At 38.3% G+C, this 21303-nt stretch overlaps 1 protein-coding gene across 1 annotated transcript in view; it reads right to left on the minus strand.

Annotated features, from left to right (window-relative positions):
* The window catches only part of NEK10 (NIMA related kinase 10), a 309256-nt gene that overhangs the window by 54188 nt on the left and 233765 nt on the right, over positions 1 to 21303 (minus strand). The window contains exon 31 of the mRNA XM_067753539.1: positions 12669 to 12706. Coding sequence (XP_067609640.1) covers positions 12669 to 12706 — 38 coding nt within the window. The remainder of the gene's footprint in view (positions 1 to 12668; positions 12707 to 21303) is intronic.

The following is a 21303-nucleotide window of genomic DNA, read 5'->3' on the forward strand; positions in this document are numbered from 1 at the left end:
CTTACTCGCTAAAAAATAAATCCTAAAATGTGTAATTACACATGCCCATCGTAAAACAAGCAAAGAAATGTAAAACAACCTAAGTATCACAGAAGAGATTTCGAGGGTCCCTGGAACCACCACCCATCAGCCACCTCCCCAGAAGAAACCTCTGATATCAGCTTGGTGTGTTGCCTTCCAGTTACTTTTCTATTTATGTACTTCAGTGTGTATCTTCAGAACGATATTTTTCAAACTGCAGTTGAGTCCTAAATCTGTTTAATGAGTCATGACCAGCCTTTTGAAAAATGGAATGGAATGGCATGAAATGAAATAGAATAGGATATAAAAATTTCAAAGTGCATTGTATGTAGTAAGGATCCACCCAGTCGAGATATAAAATGTGTGTCTTACTAAGTGTCATTTCCAAAAAGACTTACTTCCAAAAAGACTTTGAAAGCTACTATTGTAGAAAATCTATAGTATTATCTCATGCTTTATTTCCCTCTTTTTAAATAAATGGTGACACATTATAAGACTGTTTTACAATGTTTATTCTCAGTCTGTCATGGAGATTCTTTTTTATCAACACACCCAGTTATAGCTTATTCTTTATGACCACTATTGAACAGTACTACATGTCCTGCATGCATTATAGTTTCTTAGTCACTTCTGTCTTGATGGGAATTTAGTTTTTTTTTCAATTTCTCATGATTATAAATGATGCTGCAGTGGGTATATATGTGCGTGCCTCACTGTGCATAGTACAAGAGGTCTTTAGGGTAAATAAGGAGAAATTAAATAGCTGGGCCCTTTGATACATATATTTCCTATTTTAACAAATACATTTTAAAGTGGCTGAATCAATTTGCACTCTGATCAGAAGAGAATCCATTTTTCTATATCGTGATCAACATTATAATCAAACTTTTCAATTTTGCCAAGCTGATTTTGTTTTATTTTTTGTTTATCTGAATGCTGACGAGGTTATTGTACTTCTTTGGTGATTTTCTGTTTGTGTCCCAAGCTTTTTTTTCTTATTGATTTGTAAGTGCTCTTTACATTGTCTGACTACTAATCCTTTTATTGTATTTTACATGTTAAAAGTATTTTCACCTAATTTGTTACTTCTTTTCAATTTAAAGGGTGGACAAGTAGTTAGGAATCTATGCTCTCACTGCCAAGGGCCTGGGTTGGATCCTTGGTTGGAAAACTAAGATCCTGCAAGTTGGGGAGCATGGCAAAAAAAAAAAAAAAAAAAGCCATGATAGAAGCTGATCATATTCCAACGTCAGTCATATATAGTATGCCCATGATTCATATCTATATGGTTCCTACTGTGAAAGATAGAAAGCATTTGGTCTCATTAAAATTTAAATAAAATCAAAGTTTACATTGGAATACTTTATATTCATTTTACAGTTTTTATTAAAATAGTGAACTTAATTAGTGTTTTAAAACTTAGAAGGAAACTACAAAATTCATTATGAGAGGCAATTTACTTAGGGTGTAAAAAAATTTATATTTGCTAGCTTACTGTGTAGTTAGCATGACATTAAACAGCTACGTTTCCCCTCTGTGGTGGTGGGTAGGAGGACCTGGAGGAGGTGTTGGCAAGGGTTTTACACATTTAGTCTCATGTGATCCTCACAACTATTCTGAATGGTAGTTGTTTCTATCCCCATTTTATAGATGACTGAAATTAACGAGATTGTCCAACCAAGACTGAAGAACTGGGACATGCAACAAGGTGGGCCCTAAACTCTACACTGACTTAGTCTCCTAACTTGTCACTGGGAGACCATGAAATTATGGACAATATAACATAATATAGATGCTCCTTCCCACACCTGAAATACCACTTTTTTCTTAAAAGGAGTTGCTACTTTTAACATGTTCTGACTATACCTTTGAACATTTAATGGATCAAATATTTTTGGAAAGCATGTACAAGTAATAAACTGGAAGCATTATGTCTTTGTAGCCTGTGCAGTGCACTATATCTGCTTTATTATCTCATGGCACATTACAATAGCCAAGTTAGTTGCCCATTACTCGTTCTTTGAGACTTGATTTACATCATATATCCAGTCTATTGAAACCACAATTCACAACACAAACTCTGAAACTGTTAATTACTACAAATTGAACAAAAGATGGATTATTCACGTTCCCCCAATTGACCATGATATAGTATCAACCTACTATTTTTCTGAATTCTTTCTGCTAAGAATCAGGAATTTTTGAACAACAGGAGAAGAGAAAGTATTGAGCAGGAGCTCCCTGAAAAAGTAAAAAAAAGTTTCCTTTTATAAAGGGGGCTAAAACATACATGGCTTCTCCATATGGGACCAACTGCCCTGTTGAAAGACAACCTTTTAAATTTAAGTACAGTGAACAGATTTGCTCTGGTCTCTTTCCTCTACTTTTGTGAAAAGGAAATAAAGTAACTGAATTGTAGCTTAAATCTGCAAATTCTCAGCAATGAACCTCTGTGCCCAGCAGCATAGAAGGCAGCAAAATTAGACAAAGAACGTTGTATTCACAAGGGGTTCATGGGAGGTCCATTTAGAGGGCCACGGTTGAAGGACAGAGAACTGATACAAACATTTCATCTGAGAAGACCATGAAGAATGAATAGGCTTTCAGTAGGCACAGGACATGGATTTGGTGTGAGGGAGGGTATATTTGAGTGGCAGCTTCTGAGTAGAAAAACAGTTTCAGCAAAGGACAGGAGTCAGCTAAATGAGTGCCACATCTGGAGAACGGCAGTGTGTTCAGTTTTCCCTGTGTGCAGTACCATGAAAAGGTATAGTACTGGGTACATCTGCAGAGGGAGCCAGGGACCACAGCAGATGGTGATTTCAGGAAATGTGATCTCATGAGAAGAGGCCTAGGGCCTAAGTCAGGCCCGGCATGGAGCAGCACATGGTGACTGTCTGTGGGGAGCAGGAGCTGAGGAGAGGCTGAAGCTTGGACCTGAGTTGTTAAATGACTCCCTCTGTGGGAGAGAGGGAAGTGAGAGAGAAGATGATGACCAGGAGGTGTGGGCATGGAATCTTTCCCAACACAGACCAATAGATGGTTCCACAATCAGGTAGAAATTATTAGGAAGAGACTCAAGGTTCTGGGTCTAGTCCCCCCACAGTCCAGCCCCTGATAGAACTTCCGACAAGATGACAGGAAGCTGCAATAAAGCCTCAGCACCTTTCACCCCGGGTGACCAGGTTCCTTCCACTTCCTTTCATTCCAGCTTCAGAAACAAGCTGTTTAAATGCCAAAGAAGCAAGGCCACTTTGAGGTCCTTCACTCTTGAATGCTGGCTGAATCACCTTTACATAATGCATCTCACATCTTGTTCAGGCTTAATTTGTGTGTGTGTGAGGATTAGAGTTTCATCCTATTCCAAATTCTCTCTGTCTTTATTTTTTTCAAAATATATAATCTCAGGATATTTAAAGTTGCCAATCCCCTTAAAATGACTACATAATACACATGGCAAGATGCTGTGTGAAGAATTCACTGTTGTATTATTTCCCACACTTACTTTTGACCTCATGAACCTCCTGTTATCAAGAAGCAGAGTGAGGCAAGCACTGCCCCAAATGGGGAGGTAGAGAGGAACCAGGGAACAGAGAGCATACGTTCCTGGACTTTAAAAGCATTAGTCTAAGCAAAAGGCAGAGAGATTCACAGGACCTGTAGCTGAACAAACTCTTCTTCCTGCCCTCCTGGATAAGATAAAGCTTCTTTGAGGAGGAAGGACGAAGACATACGAGAAGGAAAGAAGGTCTCAGAAGAGATTCAAATTCCAGCTCACTTGGGCAAAGTCTTTGGTGGGGGCAGTAAGGAGGGCAGAGATGTTTGATAGAAGTCTCTACATTTGGGGATTCAAGAGTGGAAAGGCTGGGGGCACAGTTCCCACAGTGAGCTCTGAGAGGTCCTAGCCATGCAGATGTTCCCTGCACCATATGACCTTGGATGGAATGGGGCAGGAGAGACAGCTTCCTAGGGTGTCAGAGGCTCAGCCCCCAAGTCTCCAAACCCAGAGAGTGTGGAAGAGTAGGCTAACCTTCCCAGACCCCTGAGAAGGTGAGCTGACAGAGCAAAGAGCTTGCCCCACAGAAGTCCTGCCTTCATGTCAAGGGGACACAGACAGAAATGGGAACGTGTACTGGGAGCTGGAAGTCAGGGAGGGCTGTGCCCACTTCTCAGGACAGCAACGTGGAAGGGTGACCCCGACTCAGTACTCAGAGCAGATACCAGCACAGGCAGTCTCAAAGCCTCAGTACAATGATGCCAACTGAATCCTTGGAACAAAAGTACCACTCAGGGAAGAAGAAGAAGAGGACTGCAATTCTGTTTGTCTGACTTTAAGCCTGATATGATAAAGAAATCACTAACACATTGAAATTTGCCTTTAGGCTAATTGATTATGTTTTCTGAGATGTGGAATAGGGGCTTAATATAAAAATTAAGTTCAGTTTTGGGAAAATAGAAAGTTAGACTTTTTTTCCCCTGAATTTGTGGCCTAAAAATAACATGCATTTGGCCTAGTCCATATAGCTTGGCCCTTATCCATTGACTTAGTTGTTCTTATACTATGCTACAATCACTAACCAAGTCATATTGGCCCCTTTTATTCTTACTAGAGGGAACCTTTTTTTCTCTGAAAGTCAACTCTATTGAAGGTCAGAATTCTCAAGAAGAAAATATTGTGCTGTGAAAATACACTCTGTTCAGCACTATGTATGCAAAAGCTAACCAATCAAACTAAAAGGAACAGAAAGAAAAGATAGGAACCCTCTTCTCATTCAATTACCTGGACAAGAAAAATTTATCTCAATCATGGAAAACAGACAAAATAATCATTGCTTGATTCTCTGATATCATGTTACGACATTTTCTAATAGCTTTACTTGATTCTAATCTAATACTCTTAATCTACACCGATAAAGGTGAAGGCAGTTACAGTCCTGTAGAGTTAGTGGTTAACCTATAGAAATTGACATGTTGGTATGACTTTATAGGCCAATCAAGACGTTAATCACAAAAATGATATGCCTTTATTGCCCCACAGAAAATTTGCCAATCTTATGCTTAATTTAGCAATGTTACTTCAGCTTTTCTTTACTATATATATACTTATTTTACTATATATATATATATATATATATATATATATACTTCCACAACTATAAAAATATACTTATACAACTATAAAAATCCCTGTCTCCAAATGCTCTTGAACAGGCTATTCTGTCCTCCATCTGGTCCCATCATTAAGGGAATTTAAATAAAACTAGGATTATTGCTAAAAAATAACTTTAAGAATTGTGCTTTTTGGCTTCCCTCATGGCATGGTGGTTGAGAATCTGCCTGCCAATGCGGGGGACACAGGTTCGAGCCCTGGTCTGGGAAGATCCCATATGCCATGGAGCAACTAAGCCCTTGTGCCACAGCTACTGAGCCTGTGCTCTAGAGCCCGTGAGCCACAACTACTGAGCCCACATGTCAAAACTACTGAAGCCCACGTGCCTAGAGCCTGTGTTCCACAGCAACAGAAGCCACCACAATGAGAAGCCTGCACGCTGCAATGAAGAGTAGCTCCCGCTTGCCGCAACTAGAGACAGCCCATGCACAGCAACAAAGACCGAACACAGCCAAAAATAAATAAAAAATAAATAAATTAAAAAAAAAATTGTGCTTTTTGACTCCAATGTGGTAAGAAACAATAAGTAGCTTCTTATAGATAAATAAGAAACTTATAAATAAATAAGTTTAAAAATTTTAATTAACATGTCATCTAAAACATCCCAAATAATCTATGGAATCCACAGTGAGGAATGTCAGTTAACAATGAATGAGATCTCAGCTGTATTGGAGGGCAGGAAGGTGGTCCAACCAGAAGAGGCCTCTTGCCTGTTTCTCATTACTATTTACTCACCAGTCACCATTTGCAATACTCAAATTACTGTATGACAACAATTCAAAGGGTAGTTGTAAGCACTCTGAAACAACTTTTTTAAAATAATAAATAAATAAATATTATTATTTTTGGCTGTGTTGGGTCTTAGCTGCTGCACACAGGCTTTCTCTGGTTGTGGCGAACGGGGGCTACTCTTTGTTGCAGTGGGCGGGCTTCTCACTGCAGTGGCTTCTCTTGTTGTGGAGCATGGGCTCTAGGCACACAGGCTTCAGTAGTTGCAGCATGCAGGCTCAGTAGTTGTGGCTCATGGGCTCTAGAGCACAGGCTCAATAGTTGTGGCTCACAGGGTCTAGAGCAAGGCTCAGTAGTTGTGGTCAATGGGCTTAGTTGCTCCGCAGCATGTGGGATCTTCCTGGACTAGGGTTTGAACCCATGTCCCCTGCATTGGCAGGTGGATTCTTAACCACTGCAGCACCAAGGAAGTCCTGAAACCACTTTTTGAATCTCAGTAATCATTAATAATGGCAATTTGGAATTTGAAAGCCCTACTTTTCTACATTGACTCAATTATTTGTACACTAAGCTACAATCATCACCCAAGCCACATAGACCTCCCTTTACTCCTACCAGAGGTTGGTGTAGCTTTCTTCTCCTCCTTTCATTTAGCCTTTTCCCAGTGCAGAAACCCCCGGGGCAGGGTTGTGGGCTGTGTTAACAGCTAATTTGCAGTCTGCACTTGGGCTTGGATTGGGACCATCAATAAATTTGTGAGATTGAGTACCTTTTTGAAAAGACATTGTCCTCCAAAGAATATGTAAAAATCTACAACTGGTCCACACTCCCCCAGTGCCTGCCTGGCATGAAGACCTAGGACGCAATTCATCACTGATAGAGAAAATGTGTTATCTCCCACCTCTTCCCCAATCTGAAGTCTAACATTAAAATATCATTTTCCCCCTAGTCTTTAAGTAATCACAAGATTACTTATTCAGTTGCTCTCAATAGCAAGAATAAACAAGGGTTTAAACAGTGGTAGGTCTGCATCAGTTACAAAGTAAGTAGTTTTCAGGGGCCTGATCTCAGAGGAAATACTCAAGATATATGCAAACTTTACTAAAGATGCTTATAATATGGTTGCAAAATATAACTAACATACCCAAATCCCAACAAACAATATAGAAAAATATATAATTATATGTCAAATTGCATAGTGTAGACTAGTATTATAAGAGTTTTGATTAAAGTCTGGTAAGCACATTTCACATGCTAAAAGAATTGCTATACAATAAAATTAGAGAAGGCATTTACAAAAAATCACCTTGGCAATTGTGATATCTAGTATTAAGTATTCTATGTTAATAACTAACTTGAAAGCAAGCTACTGAAAGTTGCTCATAATAAGGACAACTAGAATATAGCTGTGCTCTCTGGAATATTTGGATGAAACATTGACTACTTTACATAGATGTAATCTTTATGAACAAAAGACAAGTATAAAAATAGATTCTCAGTCATCTAGTATGATAATTAAGAGCCTGGAAATCATGAAGAGAAAATTTCTATTCAAAATGCAGAGCATAATAATTCCCATCTATTAGTTCAGTGCCTGGGTGTTAGCTGCTGAAAAATGAAAAACCCAGCAAAGGAGGGAGAAACATCAGTGTTAATCCAGTCAAAGTTGGCCATAGTCTTAGTTGACATTTGCATTTTAAATTTGGGTTTGACTGACACTCCCCAAAATTTACATTTGACCTACACAAATAGCATCCATAACATTAAAATGTACCCTATTAACTTGACAAAGAATAAGTTTCTCATCATATGTTTTGGTATGATTTAATTTTCACAAATATACAACATCATTTCCCCTATCTCAACAGGGAAGGACTATTTCTTTTATATACATAAAAGACCCTAGACATTTTTCCAATTCAAAATATCCAATTGTTTGATTAATTTGACTCTATAGACAACAGAACCAATAAATTATTTTTAAAGAACTGACACAAAATTAATATACAGAAATCTGTTGCTTCCTGTACACTAACAATGAACTATCATAAAGAGAAATTAAGAAAACAACCTCATTTATAATCACACCAAAAAGAATAAAATATCTCAGAATAAATTTAACCAAGAAATTGAAAGACCTATAATCAAAAAGCTAGAAGACATTGATGAAAGAAACTGAAGATGATACAAAAAAATGGAAAAGTATCCTGCACTCATGGATTGGAAGAAATAATATTGTTAAAATGTCCATACTACCAAATGCAATGTATAGATTTAATGCAATACCTATCAAATACCAATGACATTTTTCATGGAACTAGAACAAATAATTTTAAAATATATAGAACCACAAAAGATCCTGAAGAGTCAAAACAATATTGAGAAAAAAGAACGAAGCTGAAGGTATCATGCTCCCTGACTTCAGACTATACTACAAAGCTACGGTAGTCAGAAACAGTATGGTACTGGCACAAAAACAGACACATAGCTGAGTAGAGAGCCCAGAAGTAAACCCACACACATGTGGTCACCTAATCTATGACAAAGGAGGCAAGAACATATAATGGGGAAAAGACAATCTCTTCAACAAATGATGCTGGGAAAACTGGATAGCTACATGTAAAACAATGAGATTAGAACATTTCCTCATAACATATACAAAAATAAACTCAAAATGGAGATTAAAGACTTAAATGTAAGACTAGAAACCATAAAACTAGAAGAAAACATAGGCAGTACACTCTTTGACATAGGTCTTAGCAATATTTTTTAAATATGTCTACTCAGACAAGGCAAACAAATGCAAAAATAAACAAATCAGACCTAATGAAAGTTAAAAGCTTTTGCACAGTGAATCAAACAATAGACAAAAGGAAAAGACAGACTACTGAATGGGAGAAGATATTTGCAAATGATATGTCTGGTAAGGGGTGACTATCCAAAATAAAGAACACATACAATTCAATATAAAAAAATTAAAAATGGACAGAGCACCTGAATAGACATTTCTCCATAGAAGACACACAGCTGGCCAACAGGCACATGAAAATATGCTCAACCTTGCTAATCAGGGAAATGCAAATCAAAACCACCATGAGAGATCATCTCACAACTGTCAGAATGGCTATCATCAAAAAGACAACACATAAATACCCTAGCACACTGGTGGTGGGAGTGTAAATTGGTTCAGCCACTATGGGAAACAGCATGGAGTTTCCACAAAAAATTAAAAATAGAACTACCATATGATCCAGCAATCCCACTTCTGATTATATATCTGAAGAAAACAAAAACACTGATTCAAAAAGATGTATGCATCCCAATGTTCATTATAGCATTATTTACAATTGCCAAGATGTGAAAGCAACTCAACTGCCCACTAACAGATGAATGGATAAAGAAGATGTGGTGTATATATACAATGGCATATTACTCAGCCATAAAAATGAATGAAATTCTGACATTTTCAGCAATGTGGATGGACCTAGAGAATATTATGCTTAATGAAATAAGTCATACAGAGAAGGACAAATACAGTGTATTTTTCAGTTACATGTGGAATCTAAAAAATAAAGCATACAAATGAATAGAACAAAACAGAAATAGACTTACAGATACAGAGAATAAACTAGTGGTTACCAGCGGGGAGAGGAGGAGGAGCAAATTAGGGGAAGGGGTTTAAGAGGTACAAACTATTACATATAAAATAAATAAGATACAAGGATGTAATGTACAGCACAGGAAATAGAGCCAATATTTTATAACTTTAAGTGGAGTATAATCTATGAAAATAGAGAATCAATGTTGTACACCTGAAGCTAATATAATATTGTAAACCAACTATACTTCAATTTAAAAAATTATTCATCCCGAGAACTTTTGGACATAACTGAGTTTCCTGCAGCTAGAGGCACTTAAACAGCATAACGTTACATAGTAAGTAGATCAGGTATAAAAGGTATTCCTTTTCCAGTTTTCTTTTATTTCTACTGATTATATCAAGGGTTAAGTTTCAGTATGGAACAAGTATGTCATCACCATCTTTGAGATATGAGCTAATGTTCCTTCGTAACAAAGAAAACAGACCTCAGGATAAGCAGGTAACAGTATCTACTAGAATTTAATAATGTTGTTTTGCTTAGATTTGCATTTATTTTTTATAATTGTCACCTATTATGGCAAGTGACGCTATTCTGGTTTCCCATTTGTAACAAAAATATAAACTTCCCTTTAGATAACTTTAAGTTGAGAAAGTAAGTCAAATTAAAGAAATCGATATTTGGAAAATAGTAATATAGATGGTACTCAGATACAGCCAAATTTGTGCCATGGTAATCTATAAGTGACAAAGGTTAGGGAAATAGAGCTAAAATAATTAATATGTGTAAAAAGTGTTTATTCATTCATTGATTCCATGTTAATTACTGTTAATACTTTCATCCATTCAGTATAGAAATTCCTAAATTTTCAACTCTGTTGTCAGAGAACTAGTCTGTTATTTAACCTAAAGAATATCTTATCAAATAATTTATACAATCTAGTTAGTATTAAAAGACAGAACAAGAGGATTTTTAATAGTGTTAACTTGAAACAGCTTCATGGTTATTTGTTTTATAGGAGTTTGGAGGTACATCAAATACTGCTGTATGACCACAATATGAACCTAGAAGTTCACATTTTAGGAGTACAATATAGGCAAGATCATATTCTAATACAGCCACTTAGCACTCTAAAATAATAGTTCTCACCCTTTGTTCTGCCATAGCACATGGAAAATGATGTTCACATACTAGATATATTCCTGGGAGCATACCCAGGTTTTGACAAAATTCTCTCATCTCTGACAATTTTTTTCCAGAGCACTTAGGCAATACAGGACTATAGCTATTTGTTATACATAATGGAAAGAATACTGATTTGCAGAGAAGGTGATCTAAGTGGATGGGGCTGGTACCAGTTGTTTATGATTTGATAAAGCAACCAATAGTCCAATTTTACCCGCAACATTTTAAAAAGTATGACTTTTATAATATGCAGAAAAACCATTTTGCATTAAGATGAAGAAAATTTTTTTTTTGTTTTACTGGAAAGTGGAATAACTTGTAAGTAGTAACCCAAATTTCCTCATATGCATTACTGTGTTCTACAAGATTAGTTGAAACTAATCACTCCTTTATAGGTAAACTTTAGCATTCACTGACAACACTTAAAATGCTATAGTACATTCTGTTTTAAATTTAAAATATATGAATCAGTAAATTTTTAAAAAGTAGATAGTATAACAAACTGTAGGTCTAAGAAATATAATATATTACATGTTAACTGTGCTAAATAGTTTGTTTAAACATCCAGAGATCTGATCAATTTTGCTGACATAAAGTCAAGTCTTAAACTAGCTAACTCAACATACCCTTTAGGAAAAATAATTCTTATTATGAATCACAACTGAACTGCAAATTGCTTACATATGTATGTATTCTGCTATCACTATTATAAAATCAATCAATGACAATTATTTTAACTTCATGATTATGTTATGAACTTACCTTATGCCAAAATAGCAGGAGTAGAGCATGGTCAGCATGACAGCTTTAGATATGTTAATAACAAAGCTATCTGTTTTTTGCATCTATGCTGATCGTGACAGATTGGCCCCAAACTGTCAATAACTCTTCCAAAGCAAATTTAATAAATGTGGAGACATGGACTAATATTACAGTAAATCAATTCACATCTCCTTTGTTCACTATACCTATTAACTCTACAAAAGAATGTGAATTAAGGAAGCCAAAGTGAAAATAACATTAAGCAATAATTCCAAATTAACCAAAGTAGTAAAATAGAACTTTATACTCGAGTCATACACATATGTTAAAAGCACAGTCACTAAGTTTTTTTCCTGAATTGTCCAGGTTTAGTTAAAAACTTTACTATTACTGTTGAACTTTGGTCCTCTTTAATAGAAATTAGAAATATTAAGGAATACACTCTTTTTTCTCAAACAATTACTATAAACTTTTATGTTTTAAGAATCCATAATTTTTACATTATTAGAGAAATAATGTGATATAACACTGCTTTAATCAAATACAAATAACTAAAATTATCTGTGTCAGAGTAATGGAGATAGAATAAAAGATATGCTTACTCATATCATATAGGTGTAGAGCTTATAGAAATATGTATGTAAAACAAGGTTACTATTTTTTGTTAGTAGGTATGCACTGTAAGCATCAAAATTCAACTGGCTAACATTCCTACCAAGCAAAAATACAAATTTTAGTAAAACAGCCTATATATTTCATCAAATAAGTGAATACAGAAAGCATTTTGATACTGTTAACATGCCAAGCTAATAATGATGGACAAATAAAACAAGATTCTCTGGCTGACTATACTAAAGTTACCTTTAGTACCTGACTGTACTAAAGTTACCTGTAACTAAAGTTAACTAAAGTTACTGTACTAAAGTAACTAAAGTTACTGTACTAAAGTTACTGTACTAAAGTTACTAGTTACTGTACTAAGGTTATCACAGCGGGAAGGCTATGGGACTGCCACCCCATCACTAACTCGGCCTCTAGCTCCTTAACCTGGGCCCTGAGCATGAGGGGTGGCACTTTCAGAAGCAGGTAAAGAGGCAGCAAAGCTGAAGAAATAAAAGGGGGAAACATATGAAACTGTAATATGAATTGCACTGACTTTCAGGGAGGCGTGTATGATGTTATTGCTGCCAACACTAAATTACCTGGCCTTGGTCTTGATCCTATTCCACCAGTGAAGTCTCTGAAAACAGAATTAGAAGGAGTTATTCAACTTGGATTTGACTAACATTTACTGAAAGCTTATACCCCGCTATGGTTTACATAGGAAAATATAGGTTTATTTTTCCTCAAGACGCCCTCAAGAGTTTAATAAAGAGAGAAAATAGACATATGTGAACCCAGAGCAGAACTGACATTCTATGACCAAATGGAAGAACCTTGTCCTATCACAGTTGTTTATAAGCTCTAAGAATAATTACGAGCCTAAATCTTAGTACAGTACCTTGAATGATTTTGTTACTTTTAAAATCAAAATACTTATTTTGTATTAAAAAGAAAAACCATTTAAAATTTTTTATGTAGTATTTTCCATGCTTTACTCCTGCTGTCTTAAAGAAGAAACTATAACTCTTCCTATGAAATGAGATGATTTTTGCATTTAAGAGGACTATATTTTTCCTTAAGTTCTCAGTGCTATTAACATTACTTGTTTGCCCTACCCTAAAATTCTGGATTTCCTGAACATTTTGCAAGTTGGCCTCCATGGCTTCCACCTAGTGGAAGGGTCATTAGACCCTACTAAGGACAGCCATAAATAACCTTCAAGCTTGTTTTTTCTAGTGTAATCTAAAGTCAATTTCTTAATAGTTTTTAAAATGAAATAAGAAACATCTGTGCCCTGACAAATGATAAGAACCATACTTAAATTTAATACAATGCAACAAAAGTACATCAAACATGTTCACATATGGCACATGTGTGTATATTGAGTTGGAATGAACATAGGGACTCAAATACAAATAAACATGATTGATAATTTTCTTACCCCAACCCTTTCATTTTAATCACAGAAGTTTTAATACATACATGAAACACATACCTAAGTTATGAAGCATAACAAATTTGGCACTCAGCTACCCACCACTCGATTACTATAATAATACCAAAATCTGTGCATCCAACTGTGAGTTCCTTCCCTATCCATTCCCATCCTTCTAATCCCCTACCAAACCAGCCCTCTCTTGATTCTATTTACATTTTGTGTCTCATTCCCAGCCCATATTTCCAGAGCCTTGAAAATTAAATGAAACTCGCCAGCTTTGCATAGGTAATACATTCTCCCAACACCTGGAATAAGGTGGCACGTTTAAATAAAGAAAAGGGATGCCCCCTTCTCTCAAATTTTCAAAGAGGGGCATAATCTCAGCAGTGCCCATATGCGTGTGGCAGAAGCTTCAGCACTGGGCTGAGGAGCAACTCATATCCTGGCATGAAGGCTATATATCAGGAAGGGCAAGTGCATAGCCCTGCCCCTTAGCCTTCTGGACAAGTCCAGCACTGTCCAACAGAAATACAATGCAAACTACACATTAATATTTAAATGAAATTTAAAATTCAGTTCCTCAGTCAAACTAGCTACAGTTCAACGGCTCGAGTCACATGTTGCCAGTGGCCCCCGTACGTGACATTGCATTCCAGATGCTTTTGTAGAAGATGTTAGTCATTGTCTTCATAAACATTATGACTGAGGCTTACAGACATGCCACACAGCTGCACAATACTTCATGGACCCCACTACCTTAAACGTTGAGGAGACACGGCTTTGGAAAGATCCCCAGTGATCTCCTTACTTGCTGCAAGTAATAAATACTTCCTTCTCCTGATCTTTGTCTTGGTTGTGTCTTTTGACTTGACACCCACTAAAAGGAGAACACGGTTTGCAGGTGACAAATTTTGATGACTCTGATGGGACCTCTCACCTAACCCCTTTGTGTTACTCCAGCTCCCAAGAGGCAACGCAGTGGGCTGCAGCCGTTCACCCGGGTGAATTTGTCTATGTTGCTGGGGGATCTAAGGGGAAGGGCATAGGGAAATCCCTCTTGGTGCCTGATTTTTCAGGTCTATGCACCTCAACTTGCTGAATGGGCTCAGAAGCTGCTCTGGACTTCTTGATCTGGAGAGTCCCTTTGGAGAGGTGAGAGATGTTTATCCCACAAATCAGCTTCAGGGTTCTGTCCCCATCTCAACGGGGGAGAAGAAATGACTCAAGAACTGCACAGTTAATCTGGTCTGGCCAGGTTGGCTCTGAGAGTCCAAGGGATTGCAAGACATTCCTCTCTTCTCCAGTCTTAGAGGTCAGGTCAGAGTCTGAGGGACTGTGAGACACCCCCATGTTGCTCGAAGAGTCTAAGGGATTGTGAGACAAAGAAGTTGATTTGTGCCATTCTTTGGCCATTGAATAAAGCTTGTGCTATTCCAGTCTCAGCACTGATTTTGTTATTGGCTGTGCGAATCTGAGCCACAAAGAACCTCCCTGGGGTCTTGGGGGGCTAGGGGCCTCGGCCTGAACTAGGACACTGGTGTGGCTCCAGGTGACCAATTTGGTAACAAATCCAGCCAGAGGGCTCTCTGACTCAAGGCCAACAGGTGGCCAGCCAAAAGAACAGAGTGATTTAGCCCTTGCCCTTGACCTCGGAGTCAATGAGCCCTACTGGAATAAGTCTGAGATCTGAAAACAGCCAAGCATCTGATCTGGGAGCACTCATCTGGAAAGACAAACCCTCCCAAATATCCTTGATTGGGATGCCTTTCATGGGTCAGGGTAGTGTCCTGGGGATGCCCAACACAGGGTCACTGGCTTTACCTGGCCAGAAATGCCAGGTGAGTGAGGAGCTGGACAAACTCTGTTCTAGTAGAGGGCTAAGTGAGTGAGGAGTTGGGCTGGACAAAGTCCTCTGGAGGCCACCGCACAGGAAGATCACCTCTTTGTTTCTTGTGTCTTTAGTTTAAATTTCTGTCATTGGTTTGTTTCAAGTCTTCATCAGTGAATTTGGAAGGATCTTGGTTTTATGTGGTTTTGTTTGTCCAACTGCTCTTGTGAGTCTCTGCCACAATTGTGGGCACAGGTCAAGCACTGAAGACCCATCAGTGTGCTCACCACTTGGAGAGTCCCATGAAAGTATAAGTTGGTCATGGATCAGGGCAGAGTGGCTCTAGTTTCCCTGCTGACCTGAAGCATGCGTCCGTGCAACCAGGAACATGTAAATCATCCATAGTCACAATCCCTGAAGCACTCTCACCTTCAGGATATAATCAGGAGGCCAAGAGCATGTCTTTAGTGTTAATCTGTCTCTCATCTTGATCTGTTAGCTTGGATCTGTGTATATGTCTTTTTCGGGTCCACCCCTCCCTGTCATTCCCCACCATTGGTCTCCGGAAGCCTCTCTCAGAGACAAGAACCCCTAAGAAATATGGTTCTAGGCTAAGCTCAGGAAATTCAGTTTTGGTTCCCCAGGAGATCTGAGGACCCACAAGTAGCTCAGAATCTTTGGGTCCTTGTCATTGAGTTGTCGAGAACTCAAACTGGGTCATCTGAGACTCGAGCTGAGTCACCTGGGGACAGGTAAATAGATCTTTAAGACTCCAAATCAGTCTCACCTTGAGATGTAAATGTTCTATGAGGGCTCTCAGAAACACTTATCTAGACCACCTGTAATTACTGAGACTGAGAGGGAGAAGGGGAAAGAGAACTTAAAAAAATTTTTTAACTTATTCCAACCATTATAAACCAGTGTGTTTTATATTATAATACCTGGTTCATAACTAAGTTTAAAATGGGGCTAGGAGATCTCTGGTTCCATCTGTCTTTATATAAAAAGTAACTTGTAGATGAGCTGTATTTAATTGGCCTAAAGAAAAGTAAGTGCTTACAAGTTAAATATTTCTAAATATAAAGAAAACTGGCCAAAATAAATTTCAGGGTCATGTGATCTAGGACTAATCCTTAATGAGCAAAAACAAGCTTGTTTGTTCGTTTAATTAATATAGACATGTCTTTAGAGTCATCAGTATTAAGAATAATACTTTCATTATACTGAGAGTCAAATTTGTCAGCAAGGAAAAGAACTTGGTATAATGAAATCTTAAATAAATTAAATGTACATGAGATAAGAGGTTCCTTTAGTTGAACTTAAAAAAATTGCGTTTTGGGAATGTTTATCTAAAATAGTCTCTCCTGATTTTGGCAACTTGAAAATTTAGTTTTACTATATTAAATTAAATGATAGGAATTATTGACCATCCAGGTTATTTCAAATAAAATAAAACACTGGAACACTACTTGCTAAACAGGTCTAAGTTTATCTACTTTTGTCTTCTTATGAGGGGAAACTAAAGATGTTTGGGTTTCTTAAAGACATGTAGCACATTGAGGCAAGAAATTCTGCTATGAGAAGACCTTCAAGATGGCAGAGGAATAAGACGTGGAGATCACCTTCTTCCCCACAAATACATCAAAAATACACGTACACATGGAACAACTCCTACAGAACACCTACTGAACGCTGGCAGAAGACCTTAGACTTCCCTAAAGGCAAGAAAATCCCCACATACCTGGGTAGGGCAAAAGAGAAAAGAAAAAACAGAGACAAAAGAATAGGGATGGGACCTGTGCCTCTGAGAGGGAGCTGTGAAAGAAAAAACGTTCCCACACACTAGGAAGCCCATTCACTGGTGGGGACGAGGGGTGGGCAGTGGGGAAGATTTGGAGCCACACCACAGAGGAGAGTGCAGCAACAGGGGTGCAGACAGCAAAGTGGAGAGATTCCCACACAGAGGATCACTGCCGACCAGCACTCATTAGCCTGAGATGTTTGTCTGCTCACCCACCGGGGTGAGTGGGGCCTGAGAGCTGAAGCTCGGGCTTTGGCAATCAGACCACAAGGAGAGGACGGGGGTTGGCTGCGTGAAGACAGCGTGAAGGGGGTTAGTGCACCAAAGCTAGCCGGGAGGGAGTCCGGGAAAAAGTCTGGACCTGCTGGAGATGCAAGAGACCATTGTTTTGGGGTGCGCAAGGTGAGGGGATTCCTACTCTGTGTGCCCATAGATGACAAAGCACTGCATAAGTGAACTCCAGAGGTGGGCATGAGCTGTAGCTCTCAGCTCAGACCCCAGAGACATGTATTGATCGCTACTGCTGTCACTGCTGCCACCAAGAATCCTGTGTGCAAATGCAGGTCACTACACACACTCCCAACACCCCCAGAGCCTGTGCAGCATACCACTGCCAGGGCCCCGTGATCCAGGGACAATTTCCCCAGGAGAACCCATGGCATGCCTCAGGCTGTTGCAATGTCATGCTGGCCTCTGCCACCACAGGCTTGCCCTGCATTCCAATTATGACTACAGCACCCCTCCCTCTCCCTAGCCTGAATGAGCAAGAGAGCCCTAATCAGCCACTGCTTTAACACCCTCCTGTCAGGAACAGGTGTCTGAGGGTGGCCTAAATGCAGAGGTGGGGTCAAAACTAAAGCTGAACCCCAGGAGCTGTGTGAACAAAGAAGATAAAGGGAAATTTTTCCATGCAGCCTCAGGAGCAGTGGATTAAATCCCCACAATCAACTTGATAAACACTGCATCTGTGGAATACTGGAATAGACAATGAATGTTTCCAAAATTGAGGTGGTGGACATTGGGAGCAACTGTAAACTTGGGGTTTGCATTATGCATCTGATTTTTTTTATCTTAGTTTAGTTTTTAGTGCTTGCTATCATTGGTGGATTTGTTTAGTGGTTTGGTTGCTCTCTTCCTTTTTTAAAAAATATTTTTTATTATTATTTTTTTTCTCCTTTTTTCTCTTCTTCTGAGTGTGTGTGTGTATGGTTCTTTGTGTGATGTTTTCTGTTTTGGTTTGTTTTACCATTTGTCCTAGGGTTCTCTCTGTTCGTTTTTTGATGTTGTTTGATTGTTTTCTTTTTATGAGTGTGTGTGTTTTTTTCTTTGAGTGATTTTGTCTGTTTAGTTTTGCTTTTACCATTTGGCTTGGGGTTCTATCTGTTCAGGTTTTTTTTTTTCTTCCTTTTCTTCTGAGCCGTGTGGCTGGCAGGGTCTCGGTGCTCCAGCCAGCTGTTGGGCCTGAGCCTCCAAGGTGAGACAGCCAAGTCCAGGACATTGGACCACCAGAGACCTCCCAGACCTATGTAATATCACTTGGTGAGAGCTCTCCCAGAGATGTCCATCTCAACACAAAGACCCAGCTCCACCCAATGACCAGCAATCTCCAGTGCTGGATGCCCCATGCCAAACAATGAGCAAGACAGGAACACAACCCCACCCATCAGCAGAGAGGCAGCCTAAAGTCATATTAAGTTCACAGACACCCCAAAACACACTACCAGACGTGGCCCTTCCCACCAGAAGGACAAGATCCAGCCTCACCCACAGGTACCAGTCCCCTCCACCAGGAAGCCTACACAAGCCACTGAACCAGCCTCACCCACTGTGGGCAGACACCCAAATTAACGGGAGCTACGAACTGCAGCCTGTGAAAAGGAAACCCCAAACACAGTAAGTTAAACAAAATGAGAAGACAGAGAAATATGCAGCAGATAAGGAGCAAGGTAAAAAGCCACCAAACCAAAAAAATGAAGAAGGAATAGGCAGTCTACCTGAAAAAGAATTCAGAGTAATGATAGTAAAGATGATCCAAAATCTTGGAAATAGAATGGAGAAAATACAAGAAACGTTTAACAAGGACCTAGAAGAACTAAAGAGCAAACAAACAATGAGGAACAGCACAATAAATGAAATTAAAAACACTCTAGAAGGAATCAATAGCAGAATAACTGAGGCAGAGAAACAGATAAGTGACCTGGAAATAGAATAGTGGAAATAACTGCTGCAGAGCAGAATAAAGAAAAAAGAATGAAAAGAATTGAGGACAGTCTCAGAGACCTCTGAGACAACATTAAATGGACCAATATTTGGATTATAGGGGTCCCACAGGAAGAAGAGAAAAAGAAAGTGTCTGAGAAAATATTTGACGAGATTAGAGTCGAAAACTTCCTTAACATGGGAAAGGAAATAGTCAATCAAGTCCAGGAAGCACAGGATAAATCCAAGGAGAAACATACCAAGACACATATTAATGAAATTATCAACAATTAAATGCAAAGAAAAAATATTAAAAGCACAAGGGAAAAGCAACAAATAACATACAAGGGAATCCCCATAAGGGTAACAGTTGATATTTCAAAAACTCTGAAGGATCTTTGCAGAAAGATCAAAGCTGATCTTTGCAAAAACTCTGCAAGCCAGAAGGGGGTGGCAGGACATATTTAAAGTGATTAGAGGGAAAAACTTACAACCAAGATTACTCCACGAGCAAGGATCTCATTCAGATTCGTTGGAGAAATTAAAACCTTTACAAACAAGCAAAGGTTGAGAGAATTCAGCATAACAACAAATGTTAAAGTAACTTCTCTAGGCAGAAAACACAACAGAGGGAAAAGACCTACAAAAAAACTGAACACAGCTAAATAGGAACATACATATCGAAAATTACCTTAAATGTGAATGGATTTAATGCTCTGCCCAAAAGACACAGACTGGCTGAATGGGTATAGAAACCAGACCCGTATATATGCTGTCTACGAGAGACCCACTTCAGAGCTAGGGACACATATAGACTGAAAGTGAAGGGATGGAAAAAGATATTCCATGCAAATGGAAATCAAAAGAAAGGGGAAGTAGCAATACTCATATCAGACAAAGTGACTTTAAAATAAAGAGTATTACAAGAGACAAAGAATGACAGTACATAATGATCAAGGGATCAATCCAAGAGGAAGATATAACAATTGTAAATATTTATGCACCCAACATAAGAACACCTCAATACATAAGAAAAATGCTAACAGCCATAAGAGGGGAAATTGACAGTAACACAACCATAGTAGGGGAATTTAACACCCCACATTTACCAATGGACAGCTCATCCAAAATGAAAATAAATAAGGAAACACAAGCTTTAAATGACACATTAGATCAGATGGACTTAATTGATATTTATAGGACACTCCATCCAAAAACAACAGAATACACTTCTCAAGTGCACATGGAACACTCTGCAGGATAGATAATATCTTGGGTCACAAATCAAAGCCTTGGTAAAGTTAAGAAAATTGAAATCATACCAAGCATGTTTTCTGACCACAATGCAATGAGACTAGATATCAATTACAGGAAAAAAAACTATAAAAAATACAAACACATGGAGGCTAAACAGTACACTACTAAGTAACCAAGAGATAGCTGAAGAAATCAAAGAGGAAATCAAAAATACCTAGAAACAAATGGCAATGAAAATACGACAACCCAAAACCTATAGGATGCAGCCAAAGCAGTTCTAAGAGAGAAGTTTATAGCAATACGATCCTACTTCAAGAAACAAGAAACATCTCAAACAACCTAAACTTACATCTACAGTAATTAGAGAAAGAAGAAAAAAAGACCCAGGGGGAGCAGAAGGAAAGAAATCATAAAGATTAGATCAGAAATAAATGAAAAAGAAATGAAGGAAACAACAGCAAAGATCAATAAAGCTGGTTCTTTGAGAAGATAAACAAAATTGATAAACCTTTAGTGACTCTCATCAAAAAGAGGGGGGAGAAGACTCAGATCAACAGAATTAGAAATGAAAAAGGAGAAGTAACAACTGACACTGCACAAATACAGAGGATCATGAGAGACTACTACAAGCAACTATATGCCAATAAAATGGACAACCTGGAAGAAATGGACAAATTCTTAGAAAAGTACAATCTTCCAACTGAACCAGGA

Source organism: Pseudorca crassidens, chromosome 10, assembly GCF_039906515.1.
Source record: "Pseudorca crassidens isolate mPseCra1 chromosome 10, mPseCra1.hap1, whole genome shotgun sequence".
NCBI lineage: Eukaryota > Metazoa > Chordata > Mammalia > Artiodactyla > Delphinidae > Pseudorca > Pseudorca crassidens.